Source organism: Lithobates pipiens, unplaced genomic scaffold (assembly GCF_037356315.1).
Source record: "Lithobates pipiens isolate NorthernLeopardFrog02 unplaced genomic scaffold, aLitPip1_a1.2 Scaffold_23, whole genome shotgun sequence".
Classification (NCBI taxonomy): Eukaryota; Metazoa; Chordata; class Amphibia; order Anura; family Ranidae; genus Lithobates; species Lithobates pipiens.
This window is the reverse complement of record NW_027507785.1, coordinates 172286853-172309787: the sequence shown is the minus strand read 5'-3', so window position 1 is coordinate 172309787 and position 22935 is coordinate 172286853. Positions and strand designations below refer to the sequence as shown.

The following is a 22935-nucleotide window of genomic DNA, read 5'->3' as shown; positions in this document are numbered from 1 at the left end:
GCTGCGCCATGCTGTTACAGGTGCCTGTGTCCAGTGTCAGCTTCCAGCGCAAAAAAAACCCACGCTGTTCTGAGGTACACGAACCAGCGCTGTGGAGAAAAAAATGCGCTGAGGCTACAAAAAATGGCCACCAGCGCCCTGAATAGAGGAAAATAACAGGTAAAATGGCCGCCGAACTTTGAGGAAATGGCCGCTGACCATGCTTCTCACAGAGACTCACAGAAAATGGCCGACAAACAACTGTACACAAATAATGGTGGCAGACAGTGCTATGGCGGCAGCACATGCAGAGCCCACAGACAGCCTAGGGACACAGACAGCTAGTGCAGCCCCAAATCAACGATCAGAGCCCCTCGGAGGACCCCTGGCTCAGGTACACACACCGCTCAACAGCCCAGCCATGCAGCATCCCTCACACGGGGGGGGGGGGGGAGAAATGGAGGAGAGGGACCCCTAATCGACCACCCAGGGAATGCCCAGTAGTTCAATCCTGCCGAGGCAGGCAGAGCTGTACTTGCCATCCGGACGAGCTGGAAGCATCCCATCACAGACCCACACCTGAGCAGTACGGGGTGGCTGTGGGCCACGGCACACTGTGACAAAGACATTTGTAGTCCGGTCATATGTTTTTTCCCCCGGAGCATTGCGCTCATCGGGCGCCCCTGGAGCCTGAGGGGCATGCTGTGGCCGACCCAGCGTGTAGCTAGGGTCTGCACACGCTCGATGGCCAGGCTGGGGAGACTACAAGGATCTATATTATCCAGCCTGTCACCCAGCCGGCTGTTGATAGAAGATCACAGGATCTTAAAACCTTGCACAAAAGGCAAAAAACTGAAAAAATACCCAGGACTGATGGTCCCGGCAGGGAGCCTAGGTCGTTTGTCTATCACTAGGCAGAAGAAAAAAATAACTGAGCTGCAGGAAGCAGGCTGAGGGGTTATTACCAGAGGGACCGCCCCCTGGGTGGAACTGTACAGTTCTGTTGTGTTTCACATGCATTACATGTTCTGCCTAGTCCTCTCCTGAAGGTGGCGTAATAACCCTAGATTACTGGAGCCATGTCCATCAATGAACAAAAGAGAAAAATTTTTGATCGCTGTACTAGTGTCATTATTGACACTAAGTGTTAGGGTAACTAGTATTAGGCTCAGATAGGACTAGAGACCCCCCCCCCAACCCCCCAATAAAGGTTTAACCCCTTGATTACCCAGTGTCACCTGTGATCACAGTATATGTGCCACGGGTGACGCAGTTTAGCTAGTTATTTTTTTTATTGCGTCAGGGCCCCGCTGTATTTTACCCAATAAAGGTTTAACCCCCTGATCACCCAGCTGGTGATCAAAGTTAGGTTTTAGGGTCAGATGGGGTCTGCGTCACCCCAGGCAGCGTCAGGTTAGTGCCAGTACCACCAACACCCGCGCACGCAGCATACACCTCCTTTAGTGGTATAGTATCTGAACGGATCGATATCTGATCCGATCTATAGATGCGTCCAACTGTTTAGGGTTCCCAAAAATACAGTGTTAGCAGGATCAGCCCAGATACCTGCTAGCACCTGCGTTTAGCCCCTCCGCCCATGCCAGCCCACCAAAGTGCAGTATCGATTGATCACTGTCACTTACAAAACATTGAACACATAACTGCAGCGTTCGCAGGCCTGATCCCTGCGATTGCTAACAGTTTTTTTGTTAGCGTTTTGATACAGTCACCGACAGACTAGGAGCTTTTTTACCTGTGAGTCTCACTAGTGTACCAATAAATTTAGAGCCCAAAATGGCAAATCGAAGGTACATTAGTGAAGAGGCCTAAATGTTTCCGAGCATGACAGATAGTGAAGAGGAAGTCACTCATCTGGCAGATTCAGGCTCAGAAAACGAACCAGTAGACAGCTGCGGCACCCTGACAGATAGCTCTGTCGACAGAGTTGTGGTCCCTGCCAAGGTCAGGCTCATCTTCTGCTGTCGCTGAGGTGCAAGAATCACAGGTCCCTCATATGGAGCAGAGAGCCAGTACTAGCGCCGCTATTCCTTCTGGTGAACTGGCAAGCACCTGCGACCTAGTACATCCTGGTTTTTACATCCAGCACTGCAGTAACACTTGGTGAAGTGGAGAGTCTCATAAGTGCAGTTCAAATTGGCGAGGTGGCAAGCATAAGTAGTTTCCCACTGCCAACAAAAAGACAAAGACAGGCCTGTCGAGTCCATAGCGCCCTTCCTGCTGCATTCGCCAATCCCAAATGAGAACCCACCACTTCTGCAGCACCCATACTTCCCCCATTCACTGGCCAACCCAGCATTCAGATGGAAACAGTTGATTTTACATCACTTGATTATTATGCGCTGTTTTTCACCGAAGATCTCTAGATCTATTGTGGACCAAAGCAATTTGTATGCTTGTCAATACATCGTCGCTAATCCCCAGCTGACCCTTGCCAGAAATTGGAGACCAATTATGGTCTCCGAATTTAAGACCTTTCTGGGCCTTTCCCTCCTCATGGGCACAACCAAAAAGAGGGAGTTGCGGTCATATTGGTCCACTGACCAAATTCACCATATGCCCGTGTTCTCTGCCTCCATAACCAGGACACGATACGAGCAGATCTTGCGGTTCATGCACTTCAGTGACAATGAACTGTTGTCCTCAGGGTGACCCTGAATTTGATCGGCTCTACAAAATTCAACCCCTCGTAAACCACTTCAACCAACAGCCTTGGTTACTCCCCATCAAGGTGTCTGCGTTGACGAGCCCCTTGTTAAGTTTACTGGTCGCTTGTCATTCAAACAGTACCTTCCCAGCAAGTGTGCCAGATACGGGGTCAAGATGTATAAGCTCTGATAGGTAACAGGCTATACATATAGTTTTATGGTTTACGAGGGAAGAGATAGTCACGTAGAGCCGCTAAACCGCCCTGACTACATAGGAAGCGTTGGCAAGATTGTGTGGGACTTGGTGTCACCCTTATTCGGAAAGGGGTACCACTTGTATGTTGACAATTATTACACAAGCGTGCCACATTTTAGTCACTTGTTTGATCATCAGATTGGAGCATGTGGTACCATGCAACCTTATCACCAGGGCTTTCCCCAGCGGCTTGTAGATTCCGGTCTCAGGCTGTGGGAGAGAGCCCGAGATGTAATAATTTGCTCACTATGAAGTGGAGGGATAATAAGAATGTTTTTGTTTTTACCTCCCTTCATGCAGACACGACTGTCCAAATTACTGGAGAAACCTCTCTGTGTCCAGGAATATAACCAAAATATGGGAGGGATGAACCTCAACGACCAGTTGTTGGTGCCGTACCCAATTGCCCGTAAGGCCAGACCCTGATACAAAAAAAAATGTCTGTATACTTATTTCAATTGGCTTTGCTGAACGCGCATGTGCTATACAGAGCTTCAGGACGAACTGGATGCTTCCTCCAATTCCAGGAAGAGATCAGAGCCCTTATGTTTCCAGACGGTGCTCTAGCCCAACTTTCCAGTGCAAATGCAGTAAGCCGGCTGCATGAGAGGCATTTTCCACATGTCCTCCCTGGTACCCCTACCCAAAGAAACCCCCAAAGAAGATGTCGTGTCTGTAAAAAGATTTAGGCGTGACACACGCTTTTATTGTCCCTCCTGTCCTGACCAACCTGGTCTTTGCACTGGTGACTGTTTTGAACGCTACCACACACTAGTTGAGTATTAGCGTAGGGTACAGCACCACACAGTCATAGGCACACGTATACAGGGTTTTGGGGTCTCGAAAGATGTGATGGCCATCACATTTTAAGAGGCCCTAATCTGCAACGTTCAGTTTATAGTTTTCTTTACAGTTTTTATAAAAGTGAAAAAAGTGAAAAACACAAAAAAAATTTTTTTTTTTATAAAAAAAGCCAAAAATAGTTGGTGGCTATATTTTTCTTCTCTCTCTTCTGTTCGCACTCTTCTTTCCGCTCTACTGTTTGCTTACTATTCTATATCTATTGTTCTCGCTCTGTATTATTTTTTCTATGTTTTATTGTATTTGCTTTGCAGGTATGGTATGTTATATTGTAATGGTTGTTTTATAGTTAACCATCATTTGCTTAGCAGGTACGCCATTCAGTTGCAGCGTGGATTTATTTATCTTGACAACAACAGCATTTGCTTCTATGATACATAAAGTCGTGACTCCAGCACTGTAGGAGGTGATTCCACCACCATAGTTAAAAAAAGGAGCATATATGCCGAAGCATGGAGGAGCGATTTGCGCCTACCTTTTGCCGCAGATGCCCCCATGCTTCGGCATATATAAATGGTGAATGTATGCCCATCATTAGAAGTGGGTGGATGAAGGGTGGTATTCTAATGGTGGGCATACCCACCGATCAATCTTTTTTCGTTCAGTCCACAGGCTGCATAAAAAATAATTATTTTTTTACAATATATGCACAACAACAAGGACCAGCAACAAACTGGTATGTCGCTGGACTTTGAGTGGTTATACCATAATGATGCCTGCGGGTTTAGGTATAATCTTGGCATCATTCTTTTCAGCCAGCGGTCGGCTTTCATGTAAAAGCAATCCTAGCAGCTAATTAGCCTCTAGACTGCTTTCACAAGCAGTGGGAGGGAATGCCACCCCACCGTCTCCCATAGTTTCTCTGGCTCTCCTATCACTACCTATTGCTATCATAGGGGATATTTACATTCCCTTAGCTAATAAAAATTATAATATATATATATTATATATATATATATATATATATATATATATATATATATATATATATATATATAGCACCCTGTTCTCACGCAAAGGCGAATACAAGCGTTGGTCTGGCATCATATGTAAACAGCAATTGCACCATGCATGTGAGGTATCACCGCAAAGGTTAGATTGAGGGCAGCAATTTTAGCAGTAGGCCTCCTCCTGTAGTTTGTCACCAATGTACGCTTGTGCGCAATTTTAAAGTATGTCGTGTTTGGTATCCAGGCACTCAGCCTAAGATCATCTTTTTTATTTCATCAAACATTTGGGCAATATAGTGTGTTTTAGTGCATTAAAATTTAAAAAATTAAATAAAAAGTGTGTTTTTCCAAACAATTTTCCTGCGCAAATACTGTGTGGGAAAAAAAAATGAAACACCCACCATTTTAATCTGTAGGGCCTTTGCTTTAAATTTTTTTTATATATAAAATGTTTGGGGGTTCAAAGTAATTTTCTTCCAAAAAAAAAATTTTTTTTCATGTAAACAAAAAGTGTCAGAAAGGGCTTTGTCTTCAAGTGGTTAGAAGAGTGAGTGATGTGTGACATAAGCTTCTAAATGTTGTGCATAAAATGCCAGGAAAATTCAAACACCCACCCCCCCCCCCCCCCCCCCCAAATGATACCATTTTGGAAAGTAGACACTCCAAGCTATTTTATCAAAATTTTCTTTTTTTTTTTCCCGTTTAGATCGCAAAAAATAAAAATTTCAGAGACAATCGAATACCTTTAAAAGAAAACAATTTTTTTTTTTTTGCCCACAAGGATGCAAATTTTGTTTAGGTACAACATTTCATGACCGCGCAATAACCAGTTAAAGCAGTGCAGTGCCAAAAATTGTAAAAAGTCCTCTGGTCTTTGACCAGCCAAATAGTCAGGGGCTTAAGTGGTTAAATAAAATGTATACATTTTTATATAAACACATTGCTAATAGTATTAGCTAAATTTCCATGCGGTGCACCTCTAGCAGACACGGCACGGGAGGTGGTCAGGGACTGTGGACATGGCACGGGAGGTGGTCAGGGACTGTGGACATGGCACGGGAGGTGGTCAGGGACTGCGGACATGGCACGGGAGGTGGTCAGGGACTGCGGACATGGCACGGGAGGTGGTCAGGGACTGCGGACATGGCACGGGAGGTGGTCAGGGACTGCGGACATGGCACGGGAGGTGGTCAGGGACTGCGGACATGGTACAAGAGATCAATGCAACCTCACCAGTGCCAGTCATGCAGCCTGCCAGTGCCTGAATCAAAGCGGCAAATCTCTCTGTCACGGAGCTGCATTTGAATTGCCTGGGTCGCAGTGACAATGTCCCGCCTCCTGTAATCACATCACACTGATTCAACGTCCCACCATTGGATCAGTGCATCGTCTGTCACAGCAGGCGGGACATTGTTACTGCGGTCTGTGTAGTTAAGCTCCGTGACACACAGAGATCGTGGTGAAGAGGGAGGGAGGAGGGGACTGCGGCGCGCCGTGCCAGAATGACACCCCTGTACGGGGCAGCCTCTCCCCAATTTAGGCGCCATTATCAATGCAATTTCCTTTTTGACATTTTGTCGAAAAGGCCATTTTTGGCCCATATGTTTTGGTGGCCGAAATTTCGGTGCATCCCTAGGTGAAAGTGCCCTGTATTGAAGTGGTTAAGAAACACTCTAAGCTATTGTGACAGTTTAGAGGCAGGCAGATACATTATTAAGGGGACAGGAGGTCTCCCCAAAGAGCACCGAAAACCTAAAATTTTGTTTAAAGAAAAAAAAAAAAGAAGAAGAAGTTTAAAGACCTAACTTTACAGGGTTTTTGATTTCATACCAATGAAAACCATCTACTAAATTTGGGTTTGCAGACACAGAGCTGAAAACGAAAAGAGTATTGATCTGTGCTAAAATTTGAAGCTTTTTTGTAATCATTCAAAATTTTAATCCACAGTACTTCTATAAAAAGAAGTTCATGAAACATTTATAACAGACCCCAGGAAACCAAATAACCAGACTACTATTTTGCCTTAAAAGTAGAACTACTGTATAGGAAACCCGTGCACCCCCCTCAAAATCTGTGTCCCATTGTGGAGTTTAATCTTCACTTCCTGTCCCATAGCCAAACAGGAAATCCCTGCAAATTAAGGGAATTCCTTAGGGACCCTTAAGCCTCCCTAGTGTCACCAATGGAAGATTTCCCCTCTTACTTTTCAGGTGACAACCAAAAAAAGATTTTTTTTTTATACTTTCGCTTATAATGGTAAACAAGGCAAATAGAGAGGGTGCATCTCCTTAACAGGGGCTCAGACAGCAAAAAAAAAATAAACTTTAAAAGTTTGCTGCGCTTTCAAACATAAAATCCAAATAGTGAAATGAAAAAATGTAAAGATGTGCGATAAGTCAACAGCAATAAAGTGATAAAGTGCTAAGTTACAAACAATATTCAAAATAAAGTTTTTATGCAGGATATGATAAAAGTCCATATGGTGTGAAAAAAAAGCAAATTAATCCTAAAAACAATACAATCGTGAACCAAACTAAAAAAAACCTTATAATAATAATTATATATATATATATTTTTTTTTTTATATTGTGGTAGTGTGGTACCCCACCAGCAGAAGGATGCAGGGTTCTCAACCAGGCAGGTTGAGTGGCTCCAGGGGAGTTGTTTGTTTGGGAGGAAACTGGCTTTTCAGTTTCCTCATTTTTTTCAAAAATCCAGTTGGGTACCTGGAGCCCGGAGATTCCATAGTGTTATGGGTGGGACAGAGTCTCCAATCCTGGGACCGGGTTTTGGGAACAGCCAGAAGTCTGGCTGGATGATTGAACAGGTGGGTCCTGGGCTTATAACAGAGCCAAGGCCAGGGTTCTGGGCTCCACCCTCCTGAGGAGTCCAGGCAAGCAAGGGAGAAGCATGCATGGCTGCATGGTATAGTCAGAAGGCCCAAAGCTGTGGGCTGAGCAGTAAGGACGATCAAAAGAGGTACAGTCCTTGTACAAGATCTCTGTTATGTGGCCAAGAGGGCTGAAGGGTAAAGCCTAAAAGGTCAGTATTGCTGAGGAGAGCCAGGGGGTTTGGTACTTTTTCTGTTTATTCGTTTGTTACTGCTGTGAAGCTGAACCCTCCTGTTATGGGACTTGTTTTCTTTTACTTTTAATAAAAGTGGGCCAACAAGCCCTTAAATGGCATAACTGGCATGGACTCTGCTCAATGGTGTGCTCTACACAGAGGCTAAATAACCCCCAAATATCACTATATATATATATATATATATATATATATATATATATATATATATATATATATATATATATATATATATATATATATATAAACTTTTATTATGAACACAGTAAAGATCCCATTTTCATGGCGCCACTCTAAAATGGCATAAAACCGAGCTGTAGCGGCTGATATCGGGGTGGTATGCTGATCGTCCCTAGTGGATGCACTAAATAGCATTCCGTCCTGTCCCCTTCCCCTGGATGCACAAACGCTAGTTAGTGCATCCACTGAGGGCGATTAGCATACCACCCCAATATCAGCTGCAACAGTGCACATGCAGCACCTTATTATTGGATTGATATCACAGCAACCACTGAATTGCATGGATTACATTGGAGCACTTTTGAACTTTTTTTGATCGCACAGCACATTGAAGCACTTTTTCTAGTTTGGTTCATATTGTTTTTAGGATTTTACCCCTCCCCATACGGATGTTTTATCATATCCCACACAAAAGCACTTTATTGGGAATATTGTTTGTAACTTAGCATGTTATCACTTTTTTGCTGTTGATATATAGCACATCTTTACATTTTTTTTTTTTTTTTTTTTTTTTTTTTTTTTTCCATTTTACTATTTGGATTTTGTTTGAAAGCGCATCGAACTTTAGAATATTGGATGATCTTTGCGTGGTTTATGAGACATGTGCAATGCTAGCTGCTGATTCAAAATAAGAGTGTCATTTGAGAGACCCGATTTGGGCTTTTAGTATAGAGGTGGCTCGCAGGACATTACATTGTTTGTTGATACTTTAAAAGTTGTAACTGGAAACCTTTTCTAAATGAGTCAATGAAAATTCGATTTAAATGGCTCCTTAAGACCCCTTTCACACTGGGGCACATTTCAGGCAATAAAAATAGAGCCTGTAGAGCACCTCTAATGCTTCCCCAGCACTCAAGCTTTCACATTGGGATAAAAAGTCCTGCAAGCAGCATTTTTGGGACGGTGTGGGAGCGGGGTACCTGCAAAGTGCTAGCGGGGTTAAAAATGCACTGCTAGCGGCCGAAAATTGTTGCTATAACGCAGCTTTACCGTTAAGGCCGGAACCGCCCCAGTGTGAAAGTTCCCTTAGAGATATAGCTTATACCCATTTGGGATTCACCAGGTCCCAAATGCTGCACTCATTTATTCAGGTTAAGTTTATATACTTACAAAGATATTGCATTCCCCATCTTGAAATAAAGCGCCATCAACATCAACTAAGCCATTCAATTCATCAAACAGTGAAGAACCTTAAAGGGGGGGAAAAAAAAAAAAAAGATTTAAAAACATCATTCACTGTAACTCCAATAGGAAGATTCATTCTATTAATCTGTCTAGGTGACCACCCGAACAGGGCAAAGAAAATAAATATATAATTATGAATGGCTTTACAATTTAAACCATAGCTGTTCTCTCCAGGAGTCTAGAACAAGAATTTGGGGTGGTGGGGATAATCAAATCCCCTCCAAAATGGGATCTCCCCTGACTTTGAGGAGATTTCCTTCGACTGTGCAAACAAATACAGCAAGGACCTGATGGAGATTTACCATTTCCAAACAAATTACATTTTAAAATGTTTATAAATCTATGCATTATATATCTTTTTTTCACAAATTAATATTCAATGCATGTCACAGCACCAGTTATATTTATCTGACTAAAATTAAATGTCATGGAGAGAGACAAAATAATCTTGGCTTTTGAGAATATATTTTTTATAATAATAATGCCTATAAAATGGCAATGCCCATTTCCTTGGCACAACTGGAAAAGACTCCCAATTATTCTAGAGGTACGGCAAGTATGGTGGGGCTCAACCTGCTTTCTTGAAAGCAAGGTGCATTTTTTTTTTTTTTTTTGGTGTAAACAAGCTCACCAAGCCTGCAAGATAGAGATGGAGATGAGAGACATCTTTTGGGGCAGACTCCTGTGAATTTGATCACAAATGCTTGCCATGACCTTCTCCCAAGAAACATTTAGGTACAGTATGAACTGGAACACATAATCGTAGCGGGGTATGGTTCTTTTTTTGTTCTCTGAAGCCTGAGGAAAAATAAAAAAATAAAAAAAAGTAAACAAATTTTGAATTTTTTGAAACAGAAACCACCATTCGAAGGAACACACTGGAGTAAAATGTGTTCATCAAGAAGGATGGAAGCATCAAACGCCTGCTGTATTTTTAACCACCAAGCCTCTTTTTTTTTTTTTTTTTTTTTTTGTGTTTACATGTTTAAAACCTTTTTTTTTTTTTTTTAACCTGTGTCACTGGTGGGCGATTCCTATGGTGTCTTTGCAGTCACGATCGGCGTCTTTTTAACCCCCGGCGTGACGATTTCATTGCTAAGGAAAACTTTTAAAAAAGCAGTCCGGCGGTTTCCATTTTTTACTGTGGGCGTTTGAAGCCCACAGGCATTTACTTCCTGGATGAGATGATGCTGAGCTCCCAGAATCCACCGCTCCATCTCGCACATGCTCATTGAGTGTCCTCTTTGTTTTATATAGTGGTAATGGCAGATAGAGCTGCCTGCCCACTTTCAAAATGGCAATTTCAGACATGCCCTCGTCACGTGACCGGCGTCCTCCTTCCGAAATCTCACGAGATTTCGGCATGACTGTGTCCCCCACTGATTCCTGGGAAATAGCTAAAAAAAAGTTCCCAGGGACCATTGCGAAGCCTATAAACACGCCTACTCCCACGGGAGGAGAGCCCGGAAGTCGGCATAAACATTAAAAATAAAAAGGTAAATAGTGCATGTTTTATTTCAATGGTCATAACTGCATCTATGTTCCAAAGCCATTTAAATAAGATGAACTTGCAATTTTCTGTACAAAACCGCTTTAAATACAATAAAAAAAGGGTGTAATTTGTAAAAAAAAAAAAAAAAAAAAAAAAAAAAAGTGCCTAAGGGGTATGGGCGGAAGTGACGTTTTGACGTCGCTTCCGCCCAGCTATGGTAGAGAGACGGGTTGGGGCCCATCTTAGCCTCACTCGTCTGGACGTACAACGGCGTGCGCTGGTCGTAAAGTGGTCAAAATCTGGTTAATTATGAATGCCAGGGTTCTACAAATGATAAGTATTTATGTTCTCCATGAATTATAAAACACCCACATGGTAAAACTGAAGCAGAAACATATGCCGACTAGCAATGGGCAAATCATTACTCTTCATAAATGCTATTTGAACTTGGAGTAAGGATCTTTTATCAGTGTGCTTCAGTCATAGCGTGTCCAGTCAGCATGGTACAATCATAGCGTGTTTTGTCATGTCATTCAGGTCTCATTCGAAGCGTAGTTCACACATAGCGTGTTAAGGCAGGGCGTGTTCTGTTTTAATTACCTGTCTCTTCGCTGCAGGTTACTCCAGGCTCACTTGCTTCATACACTGGTGGGGGGGGCACATCAGGGTCATTCACACGCTGTGGTCTGGTCATTACTGCTCACACATTCTTATACTCAGGTAGGCACAGAGGGGTGAGTGTCAGTTTTCTCTAGGTCAGAGATCTCAAACTGGCAGCCCTCCAGCTGTTGGGAAACTACAAGTCCCATCATGCATCTGCCGGCGGGAGTGATGCTTGCAAGTGTCAGCCTTGCAATGTCTCATCGGACTTGTAGCTTCGCAACAGCTGGAGGGCTGCCAGTTTGAGATCCCTGCTCTAGGTTGCGTTTCCTTGGTTTTGGGCATGATGCACGTTTCAGAATTAACTAATTCCAGTTCATCCAATCAACCCCCCATGGGGGTTCAGAGCATGGTAGCACTCAGTAATCAAGCACATAGCAGAGTTTGTCACAGGGGGTTTTTCTTTCTCAGCTTTGGACTGTTTCCAGTTCTGTCCCAGCTACTCTACCAGTGTAAAACATGTTCTAGGCATTATTCTAACACGCATATTCATGTGGGCTCCATGACTTGTTGTGGTTGCTAGACAGGATAGAGGTGATTGGCGCTTGCTTGGTCAGAGGCCGGGTGTCAGCGCACCCCCAGCCCCTGCTCTTCTTATATTCCTGCAGGCAAGTCGGCATGCCCTTAGTCCACAGGTCTTATCAAACCTTCTGGTTCACAAAGATGAGCCTGTTTTTAATCTCCTTCCTGTAAGTGCATTACCTGTTGTGTCATTAAACCAAACTAAATTTATTGCACTTCCTTTTGTTCCCTTGTCTTCCTTATACAGAGCTGGCTACTCTCTTAGGACAGCTGCCGCCTACCACCATCCCTTTTTACTTTGTCCTATGCTCCATTTATGGACTAATGAACTGTGACTGAGCTTGCTTCGGACATCATCTGCCACATAGATAGGGGTACATGTATCTTTGCGCTCACAGTTTTACTTTTCCTGTATCTGCAATGGTTTTAGTTTTAGTTGTATTTTAGTTGGGTTGAATAAAATCTCAAGTATATTTTAGTAAACTAAAATCGAATGTGTTTAGTGAATAGGTAACCAGCCATCAGAGTATGCGAGAGATGCAGCGCCAAACTAAGTGCAGTATGTGAAGCAGAAAGGAACATTTATTATTATTATTATTATTAGGTATTGCACTTACAGGATAAGACCAAGTAAATGGCATGTAAAAGAGACCAAGTCCCTCTGGGTGAAGAGCTGACCTTTTAGACCCCATCCATTGTTATTTTTGGCATTTATTTTTTTTATCTCCCTTTTATTTCGGGCAGATTTATTTAGATTTTCTTTTACTTTTAAATATCCTTAACTTTTTGATCTTGTTTTTATACTATAATTCCTTGCTGTTTATGTCATGAATAAACCACTGTTCATTTAATGTATTAGATCACTGGCATGTTCCTGCGGCTGCCACTCGCTGTGTTGTTTCTGTGGGGATATAGCTGGAGCCAGTGCGCCAAGCCTTGCTGTCCACAAGCACCGCTACCCCTATTTAACCTTAGCTGAGATGGCCGCTTGGGAGGCCTGAGGAAGGAGTGCGCATGCTCCGAAGGCACACCAAGACCACGTTCACTGTAGTCTCTGTCTCCATGGTAATGCTGCTCGGCCATTGCCCCAAAGCACTGGAAACCACCTGCGCGGCTTGCAACATGGGACGCTGCAGAACACAGCTCTCCAGAGAGATTTCACTGCTTGCAGTGGCATTGCTAGGTGGGTGCGGGCCGCACCTGGGTGACACCCGCCAGAGGGGTGACACCTGTGGGTAGTGGCACCGCTAACATCACCCCCCGCACTGTGCCTCACGCCACAGCTGTCCCTCAGAGCAGAAGGAAGCAGCCTCCCCCCTCCTGTTTACATCCACGAAGGAGGAGGAGCCCGAGCGACACACACTGCTGTGTTTGTCTGCGGTCTACACTGAAGGGAGGGGGGTCTGCACCAAGGGGGGTGTATTAACTGCTGGAGGTGTCTGTAACTGAGGGGGGGGGGGTGTCTGCATTGAGTGGGGAGGTTTATATTGAGGGAGGGGGGTCTATATTGATGGTGGGTGGTCTATAGTTGGTGGGGGGGGTGACACCATTTTTTATTTATTTTTTCCCGCATCGGGTGACACCAACCCTAGTGATGCTACTGACTGCTTGGTCTCTTTTACATGCCATGTACTTGGTTTTATCCTGTAAGTGCAATACCTAATAAATGTTTTTACTTCATATAGTGCACTTAGATTGCCGCTGCTTCTTTCCCATCCAAAGTTCCTGAGGGTAAATGACCCTGCCTCACAAATTTAGTTTTTGTTGGTTAACAAAAAAGTAAATTCATTTTCCTCATTGGACAAAAATGTGGTGTACTTTTCATTTCTATGCTGATGAAAATGTTTTTGTTGACGAAATTTACACTGGCTCTGACTACTAACACATACTTTAATTTATTTACCAGTAAAGAAAGTCTGCCGCCTTGATTACCAAGAGCCCTCCTGCACAATGTGTGCAGGAGAGGACATTAGGGAAATGCAATTCTGTGGGAAATGCTGATATCCATAAGCACTCATCTTCCAATAGCAGTCCCAGAAGAATTTAACAAGCCCGACGATGGTGTCACAGGGAGTAATGAAAGACTATTTTGGCTACAGAAACAAAAGTTTACAAATACAACAAAAACACGCTAATAGAAAAAAATTAATCCACTGTGGTTCAAAGTTTGACTAAAAAAAATAAAATAAAAAAAAACACACACACACACTGAAAAATGTCCAGGTGGTGAAAACTTTATAGGTACTTTAACCACTTAGCTGGCCATATACTTCCAGTTTTAACAAGTGTATTGCAGTAGGAGTGAGAATATTGCACATAAAACTACATGTATTGCATCAGCAGAAGTAAAGTGTAACCTCATCAGCTGAACTATTGGATCACTGATTGATTTAACCACAAAGAGAAGATATCTATCCCAGGCACCAACCTAGTGGCATGAGCCGGTCCTTTAGGCCCCTTTTTCACACCGAGGCGGTTTTCAGGCACTACAGCGCTAAAAATAGCGCCTGTGTAGCACCTGAAAAAACCGGCCCCTTTCACTCCAGTGTGATAGCCGGAGGGCTTTCACACTGGAGCGGTGCGCTGGCAGGACAGTGAAAAAAGTCCTGCTAGCCGCATCTTTGGAGCGGTGTATTCACCGCTCCTTCCCATTGAAATCAATGGGGCAGCGCGGCAATACCACCGGCAAAGAGCTGCTTTGCACTCTTTTTCGGCCGCTAGCAGGGGTTAAAACCGCTCCCGCTAGCGGCCGCATACCGCCGCTAAAACGTCGGTAAAGCGCCACTAAAAATAGCAGCGCTTTACCGCCCACACCACCCCAGTGTGAAAGGGACCTTAGTGACTGAAAAGCAAGGCTATATTCTTCTGTTGTCAAGACAAAACCTTCATCACATTTATAGAAATGGGCACTGTCATTTATGACTTTTGAATATATTACGTTGGACTGAGCACTTATTAATGGATTGAACACGTATTAACCGCTTAAGGATGGCCCCACATACATATACTGCGACAGGATGGCCCTCAAGTGCAAAATCCCATACATGAACTTGTTCCCCTTTTAGGCTATGGGACACCACCGGCCACCCGCGATCTTTCATAGGAGAGGAAGACCGCCAATCGGTGAGGGAGAAAAATGGAGATTTGTGTTTCTGCTAAGCAGAAACACAGAACTCCATTCTCCTCAAATCACAACATCCCCCAAGTTAGAAAGCAATCCCTAGGAGCACACTTAAAGTGGAGGGCCACCCTGAAAAACAAAAATGCATTATAATTTAGATGAAGGAAAAAAAAAATTTTTTTTTTTTTTTTTTTAACTTACCAGAAATGCCTGTTGCTAGGCACATCGTCCTAATCTGCCTCTTCCTTTCCTCCGTGCGGCGTCTTCTGGGTAATGGGTTGCGCTGTGTTCTGGGAACTGTGTGTCCCAGAACACAGCGCGTCCCATTCACAAAGCGCTGCACGACTCGCGCATGCGCAGTAGGAAACTGGCAGTGAAGCCGCAAGGCTCCACTGCCTGTTTCCCTTAGCTAAAAATTTTTTAAAACTGGCCCTCCTCTTTAACCCTTTGATTGCCCATAATGTTAAGCCCTTCCCAGAGAGTGCCATTTATACAGTGAAAAGTGTTTTTTTTTTTTTTTAGCACTGTTCACTGTATTGGCGTCAGATTTGTCCACCGCATCCCTGCTATATTTAAAAAAAAAAAGTGTATGTGTGTGTGTGTGTGTGTGTATATGTATATGTATATGTATATATATATATATATATATATATATATATATATATATATATATATATATATATATATATATATATATTAATTTTATTATTACACGCTTATCCGTACAATCCTTTTTCTTTGAAGGACATCATGGGACACAGAGCCAAAGTAAATACTATGTGGGTTATAGGCCACATTCAGGCGATTGACACAGGCACACCCCAAGACAGGATATTCACTACTCATACAACCCCTCCCACTACTGGGAGTACCTTAGTTTGTGTAGCAAAGCAATATACCTGTATACCAGAAAGAGGGGAAAGATCTGTGTCCCATGATGTACTTCAAAGAAAAGGATTTTACAGGTAAGCCGTTATAAAAATCCTATTTTCTTAAATCGTACATCACGGGACACAGCGCCATAGTAATTACTATGTGGGATGTCCCAGAGCAATGCCAACTGAGGGGAGGGAGACATAACAGAATTAGGGCAACATGAGACTAGAGGAGTTATACTGCTGCCTGCAGTACACTGTGCCCAAAGGCGATATCCTCATGCCTTTTTACATTCACCTGATAAAATCTGATAAATGTATGGACTGAAGATCATGGAAGCTTGGTGATGCATTCCCACAAAGCACTAACAGTCCAAGTGGAGTGCACTTTTGATTTGAGAGGGTGGAAACCCCCTCTTTAAACCTTAAGCCTGAACAGTTACTTGCTGAATCCATTTAGAAATAGTAGATTTTGATGCTGCCTGTCCTTTTTCTAGGACCTTCAGGCAACACAACAAAACATCAGTTTTTTTTTTTTTTTTTTATCTGAATAGTCGCCGTCGAGTAGACCTCGAGTGCTCTCACCACATCAAGAGAATGTAGTAATTTTCCTTCTGTAGAACAGGTTCTGGGAAAAAAAAAAAAAAAAAAAGCGAAGGTAGAACAATGTCCTAGTTCGGATTAAAAACTAGACACTAACTCCGGTAGAAATTTAGGATGAGGGCGCAATACTACCTTATCCTTGTGAATAATCAAATATGGCTCTTTACAAGAGAGCAGCCAACTCTGATACCCTTCTTGCAAAAGATATGGCTACAAGAAGATTAGTGTCCTTGCCAAAAGGACCAAGGGAATATGCCATATCGGCTTAAAAAAAGGCTGTTTCAGCAATGCCAACAGAACTAAAGTGAAGTCCCAAGGGTTCAGAAGTGACTTAACCGGAGGATTAAGCTACGAATAAGCTACGAACCAAAGAATGCGAAGGAAGTGGTTGTTGAAATAATACAGATAAGGCCAAAACCTGGCCTTTGATAGCAAGCAAGGCCAGCTTCATTTCTAACCCCATTGGCAGAAAGTCAAGGATTCTACCTATGACATACTTCCTGGGGTGCCAACCCCTGAATTCACACCAGGAGACATGCTTTCTAGACTCTAATCTATGATTCTGAAAGCCAGCTTCCCTGCATTAATCAAGGTAAATACCACTGGACCTGACAGCCCACGCTTCTTTAGAATGTGGGATCCAACAGCCAAACCGTGAAATTTAGCGTTAGTAAGGTAGGAGGTAATACCGGACCTTGCGAGAGAAGGTCTGGACGTGGTGGTAAGTTCCATAGCTCCACTACCGCCATCCTTATGATCTCTGCGTACCAAGATTTTCTGGGCCACAAGAATCACCGATCTCTCTCTTCCTGCTTGATCTGGAAAGCAGTCGTGGAAGCAGGAGAATAGGAGGAAATGCACACATCGGTGAGAACTAATCCCACGGGAACACCAAGGCATCTGTTCCACATGCTAGCGGATCCCTTGTTCTTGACAAAGTTGTCGATTTTTCTTGTTGAACCTAGATACAAAACAGATCTATGCCTGGGATCCCCCCATCTTTGGCATATATTGGGGTGAAGAGAACATTCTCCTGGGAACAACTGCTGGCAACTCAACTAGTCCGCCTGCCAATTTTCTATTCCCGGAATAAAAATTGCAGATAGGCAAGGTACACAGTTTTCTGCCCAAGTTAAGATATAATTCACCTCTCTAGGCCACAATTGACCAATTTTTCAACCATAAGATTCTATGGCTATGCACGAGGCTTGAAGAATAGAAGTTCTCATGGTGTCTACTGCCAAACATAATGTCGCTGGTAACTCTGCTAAATCCGGGCCTGCTGATCAGGAACAACCTCAAGCACCTGTTCAGACTGGTCTCTCAAAGACTGACATACACAAATTGAGACATCAGAAATATATATATATATATATATATAAAATAAAATAAATTCTAAATAGGAATTTCTAACTTAAGTATTGAGCATTGTCTATCGGACAGGTCAAACCTTCATTGACAGAGTATATAGAGGCGACAATTGCTGGTATCTCCCACTTCTTAGTGAATTTTTCCTCCATAGGAAAAAAGTGTTAAAACTTTATAGGAGGAAAAAAAAAAATGTTTATCTAGGTGATCCCACTCAGAATAAATAAGCCTTTCCAGCAATGAATGGACAGGAAAGGCATGCGCAGTTTGAGGTGGCTTTAGTGAACACGAAAGTGAGCATATCAACCGCCTCAATGAGGAGTAGCAAAAAAATGTAGGGCGAACAAATTAAGTAAGCATTGCACCATTAATCTTTCAGTTTGTGAAGCTGATCCCCCCCCCCCCCCCCCCTGCATTTGACCCCTCAGAAGAGGAGTCATCAGCCTTCTCACGGTCCCAAGGGAAAAAAAAAAATGAATCCCATTTTATCCCCTTCTGGGATGTGATTAAAGCCACAAGCCAATCCCATCACGGGTTGAGGAAAAACCTCTTCAGTACAATAGACAGGGGCTGGGGTGTTGAAAACAATTGCAATATTTGATAGCCCTGATCCCTTACTCTGACCGGCCACCCCAAAACTCTCAGGGGAAATGCCAATGTAGCATATTTAGAGCTTGAAGGAGTCCCCTTTTAAGCCCCTTTTGGGGTGTTTCTACCCCCCCCCTTCTGACCATAGCCAGATGCACAAATGCAGAGGGACTACCAGAAGAAATCGCATCCACTGCTTGAGCAAATAGTCCAGCAACTGCCGCTGCCATTTAACGCTCAGCCTGATGCTTTTAGTAAATGTGCCAAAAGAATACCCGTGCCACCACTTTACATGCCTCTTTTTAGCTTTTGTGTCTCTCCGACAGCTGCAGTCAGGAAAAAAAAAAGGGAGCCTTTTACAAATACCCCCACGCTGGATGTTGCTGCACGCCAATGCTGCGATAAACCACACCCACTCTGTGTTCCCCTGTGCCCCCCCTCCTCTTCTCAAAAAAGAGCATTTTCCCGCGTGAGCACAGGCCTCCAATCTGATGGGATTGGCTGGGTGTGTGTGTGGGGGAGGGCGGCAAGGAGGAGGGCAGTGACAAACCACCGTACAGAGGCGGTGGAGAACAGAGCGGCATCTGCCGATCGTTCTGCTTCTCCCTCTACTCAGAAAGAAGGGGAGAGCTTTTGTCTGGGTGGGGGGGTGTTTTTTTTTTTATTTTTTATTTTTTTTTTAGAAACCTTGTTTCTTCCGCCACAAGGCCCAGGAACTAGGGTTGTACCGATACTGAGTATTTGCATAAGTATCGCTACTCGTGCAAAATTCACCGATACCTGAAACCGATACTTTCAGGCATGTTTCTTTGAACTGTAAGTGGGTCTCCCCTGTTGACAGCTGAAGTGTTAAAGAAGTTCGGTAATTGGAACTGTAAAAAAAAAAAAAAAAAAAGCAGCCAGCAATGTTTAACGGAGGAATGTAATGTATGGCGCATACATGAGACAACACACATGACGTCATGCACTCATCGTGCAGTATAAGAAATCTGTGAGCTGGGGCACAAACATCATCTGTGGGCAGAAACAGGGAATAAGGACAAAGACAATTTTGATAATGGCAGTATGGGAGGAGGGCCACAGGCAATATGAAAAAAATAAAATAAAATTAATTTGCATGGATTTATGCAAGTGTACTTGTTTAGCTACATACTTTTACTGTGTTGGTGTTTTTTTAAAGGGAAGGGAAGTCTACTTTAAGTAGCTTCCCTTTCTGTCACTTGCCCAAAATAAAGAGGGATGTAAGATGTGTGTAGTACATTTGTGCATGAGTTTCAACGAGTTTACACGTGCTCTTCCTATGCAGTGCATTAGTGAGAAAGGTAGATAAATTGAAAACAACATTGTACATGCATTCAGCCTATGCTGTAAAAGGCAGCAAACTGCAAGGAAACTGTTCTATGCATTTGCCTAAACAAAGAAATACATAGTTAAGCCCTCCTATCCTTTACAGCAGGGGTCTCCAAACTTTCTAAAGAGAGGGCCAGTTTACTGTCCTTCAGACTTTAGGGGGGCTGTACTGTGCCCAGAGGGAGTATACAATTCCCGATCTTTGGCATTAGGGGAATAAATAGTTGGCGTCAGTGGGAGGAAAAGTAACCCATTTTTGTTGTCAGTGTAAGGAATTATGCCCAATCGTTGGTGTCAGGCGGACGAATAGTGCATCATTGTTGGTGCCAGTGCCAGGAATAATGCCTCAAGGGAAGGATAAAGGCAAGCAAAGGGGCACATCCGGCCCCAGGGCCACAGTTTGGAGACAACTGCTTTACAGCAAAGGAAGCTGCCATTTTAGCCTGTTTGATCTGCACTCAATTATGACAGCTGAGAGCAAATGCAACTGAGTTATCATTCACAGCACACCATCAATGCCTTGATGGGTTTAAAACCAATTAAATAATAAATATGTGATTTTTATATTTTTGTCTGGCCAGAAATGCAGCATGCTGGGTTTCATTTATGTTTTCTGCATTTATAAAATTAAAAGAATGCACGCATTGTAAGAGAATTTGAATGTGTTGCAACAAAAATGGGTTTAAAGTGACTGTAAAGGCTTAGTTTAAAAAAAAAAAAAAAAAAAAAATAAAACACGTCATACTTATCTTCACTGTGCAGCTTGTTTTTCAGAGTGGCCCGGAACATCCTCTTCTGGAGTCCCCCGGTAGCTCCTCTCTCCCCCCCCATCTGATAACCCCCTTGGGGGAGCTCCCCGAGTCCAGTATCTGCATCCCCAGAACTCCAGCCAAAACTAAAATTGCATGGATCATTACACATGTTCTTAGGTCCCACCACAATACAACAGTGATGTGCAAGGGGGAAAAAAAATAAATAAATAAATAAATATATATATATATATATATATATATATATATATATATATATATATATATATATATATATATATATATATATATATAAACATGTTGCATTTTTCTGCAGCACGACCCACCTCACCAACGCTCAGTTGTGGTGCAGAAACTTTGACGAAGTGTCATAAAATATATATAATAATATGATGTGATGCACTGAAATAGCACATCACACTGTTCATTACCGCCGGTACACAACAGTCACCAGCTTGTACACAAACCCCATGGTGTAAATGAAACATACAAAAAAAACAATTAGCACAGCGATCTCATCTCATGTCACTGTACTTTCTTCTCCCATCATATGAACCGATTGGCTAATGTACAGCTCTTTCCACTCACACCCCAGCCCTGTTGGGGTGTGATTGAAAAAAAATAAAATAAATATAGGATTTTTTTTGTACTCACCGTAAAATCCTTTTCTCTTTAATTCACTGACCGACACAGATCTTCTCTTAGCCATTGGGTTGTCACGCAGCCAAGGCTGATATTTGTCCTTTAATGGTGCTTAACGCCAATTTCTGGTCCACCCCTTGCTGAAAAAACAGCAGGATCCTGGGTATAGAAAAGGAGCGCGGATGCCATCCTTTCTCCTCACACATGGAGATGTGGGTCTTCCAGGTAAGATGATTTATCTTCCGAGAAGATTTCTGTGCTCTCAGCATAGTAGGGATCACCAAGTCCGACAGACCCCGGTTCCTCCACACCTGGCTCCCAATAGCCATGCCCTTAAAGCCAGCGATGGCAAAGCAGGATGGAGAATCGGACCTTGAGACAGAAGGTCCTCTCGCAACGGCAGTTGCCAGGTCTGCGTACCAAGGACGCTGAGGCCAATCTGGGGCAACCAGAATTACTGGGATCCCCTCGACTTCCACTCTGCAGAGCAGGCATGGTAACAGTTTTAGTGGAGGAAAGGTGCAGATCAGCTGGTACTGATCCCACGGAGCCACCAGCACGTCTGTCGCGTCTTCCCACGGATCTCTTGTCCTGGACACAAACCTCGGCACCTTTCGATTGAGACAGGAGGCCAGAAGATCCACGTCTGGTGTGCCCCATCGCAAGCACAGTAGCCTGAATACCTCCGGATGCAACTCCCATTCTCCTGGGTCCAGCATCTGGCGACTCAGATAGTCTGCCTGCCAGTTCTCCACTCCCGGGATGTAAATGGCCGACAGGACCGGTACATGTCGCTCTGCCCACCAAAGTATGTGAGCGACCTCCCGTGCGGCGGCTGAGCTTCTTGTTCCTTCTTGGTGAGTGACGTATGCCACTGCAGTGGCGTTGTCTTACTGGCTCCTGATCAGACTCCCTTGCAGCCTCATAAAGCATGTGGAGAGACATAGCCTGATCGCTCTTAGTTCGAGCAGATTGATCGGCAACTTGGATTCCTCCGTCGACCAGAGGCCCTGAGCTAACTGACCCCCATCACTCCACCCCAGCCGGATAGGCTGGCGTCCGTTGTGATCACTGTCCATTTCAGAGGTAGGAATGACTTCCCGGACTGAAGCACCGGGGACCTCAGCCACCAGATCAGGGAATCTCTGACCAACTGGCTCACCTGGATCTGTATATCCAGGGACAACGGAGATTTGTCCCATTTTGTCAAAATCTCCTTCTGCAGGACTCTGGTATGGAACTGGGCATATGGTAGTGCCTCGAAGGAGGTCACCATGAGACCCAAGACTCGCATGCAGAAGCGAAGCGACGACCACTTGCGGTTCATCAGCAGTTTCACCACGGCTCTGAGAGTCTACAGCTTGTCTGAAGGGAGAAAAACTCACTTCTCTGGAGTCCAGCAGCAAGCCTAGGTACTCCAAATGCTGAGTCGGCACTACCATTGTTTGTTTTTTTTTTTTTGTTTTTTTTTGTTTAGGGTTAACAACCACCCAAATTCTTGCAGGGTCTGCATGGTGATTGCCACATCCTCTTCTAACTCTGAGACGGAAGATGCTCTGAGGAGGAGATCGTCAAGGTATCCCACGATCACGATCCAGCGTTGCTGCAACAATGCCAAAACTGGAGCCAGTACCTTGGTAAAGACTCGAGGGATCTGATGCCAAACCAAAAAGGGAGAGCCACAAACTGGTAGTGGGCTTCCCCGAAATTTGACGCCGAAGGC

General features: G+C 43.8%; 1 protein-coding gene across 2 annotated transcripts in view; it reads right to left on the bottom strand.

The window, feature by feature from the left end:
- Positions 1-22935, bottom strand: part of ATF6 (activating transcription factor 6) — a 190994-nt gene that overhangs the window by 160879 nt on the left and 7180 nt on the right. Inside the window, exons 1-2 of one of the 2 annotated variants that reach the window (XM_077452618.1) lie at positions 11314-11448; positions 9147-9226 (exon numbers count right to left, since the gene is read on the bottom strand). In XM_077452618.1, the coding sequence (XP_077308744.1) occupies positions 9147-9226; positions 11314-11407 (174 nt within the window). In that variant the 5' untranslated portion in view covers positions 11408-11448. Of the gene's footprint in view, positions 1-9146; positions 9227-11313; positions 11449-22935 lie in introns of those variants that run through there. The other variant, XM_077452616.1, reaches the window with a different exon arrangement.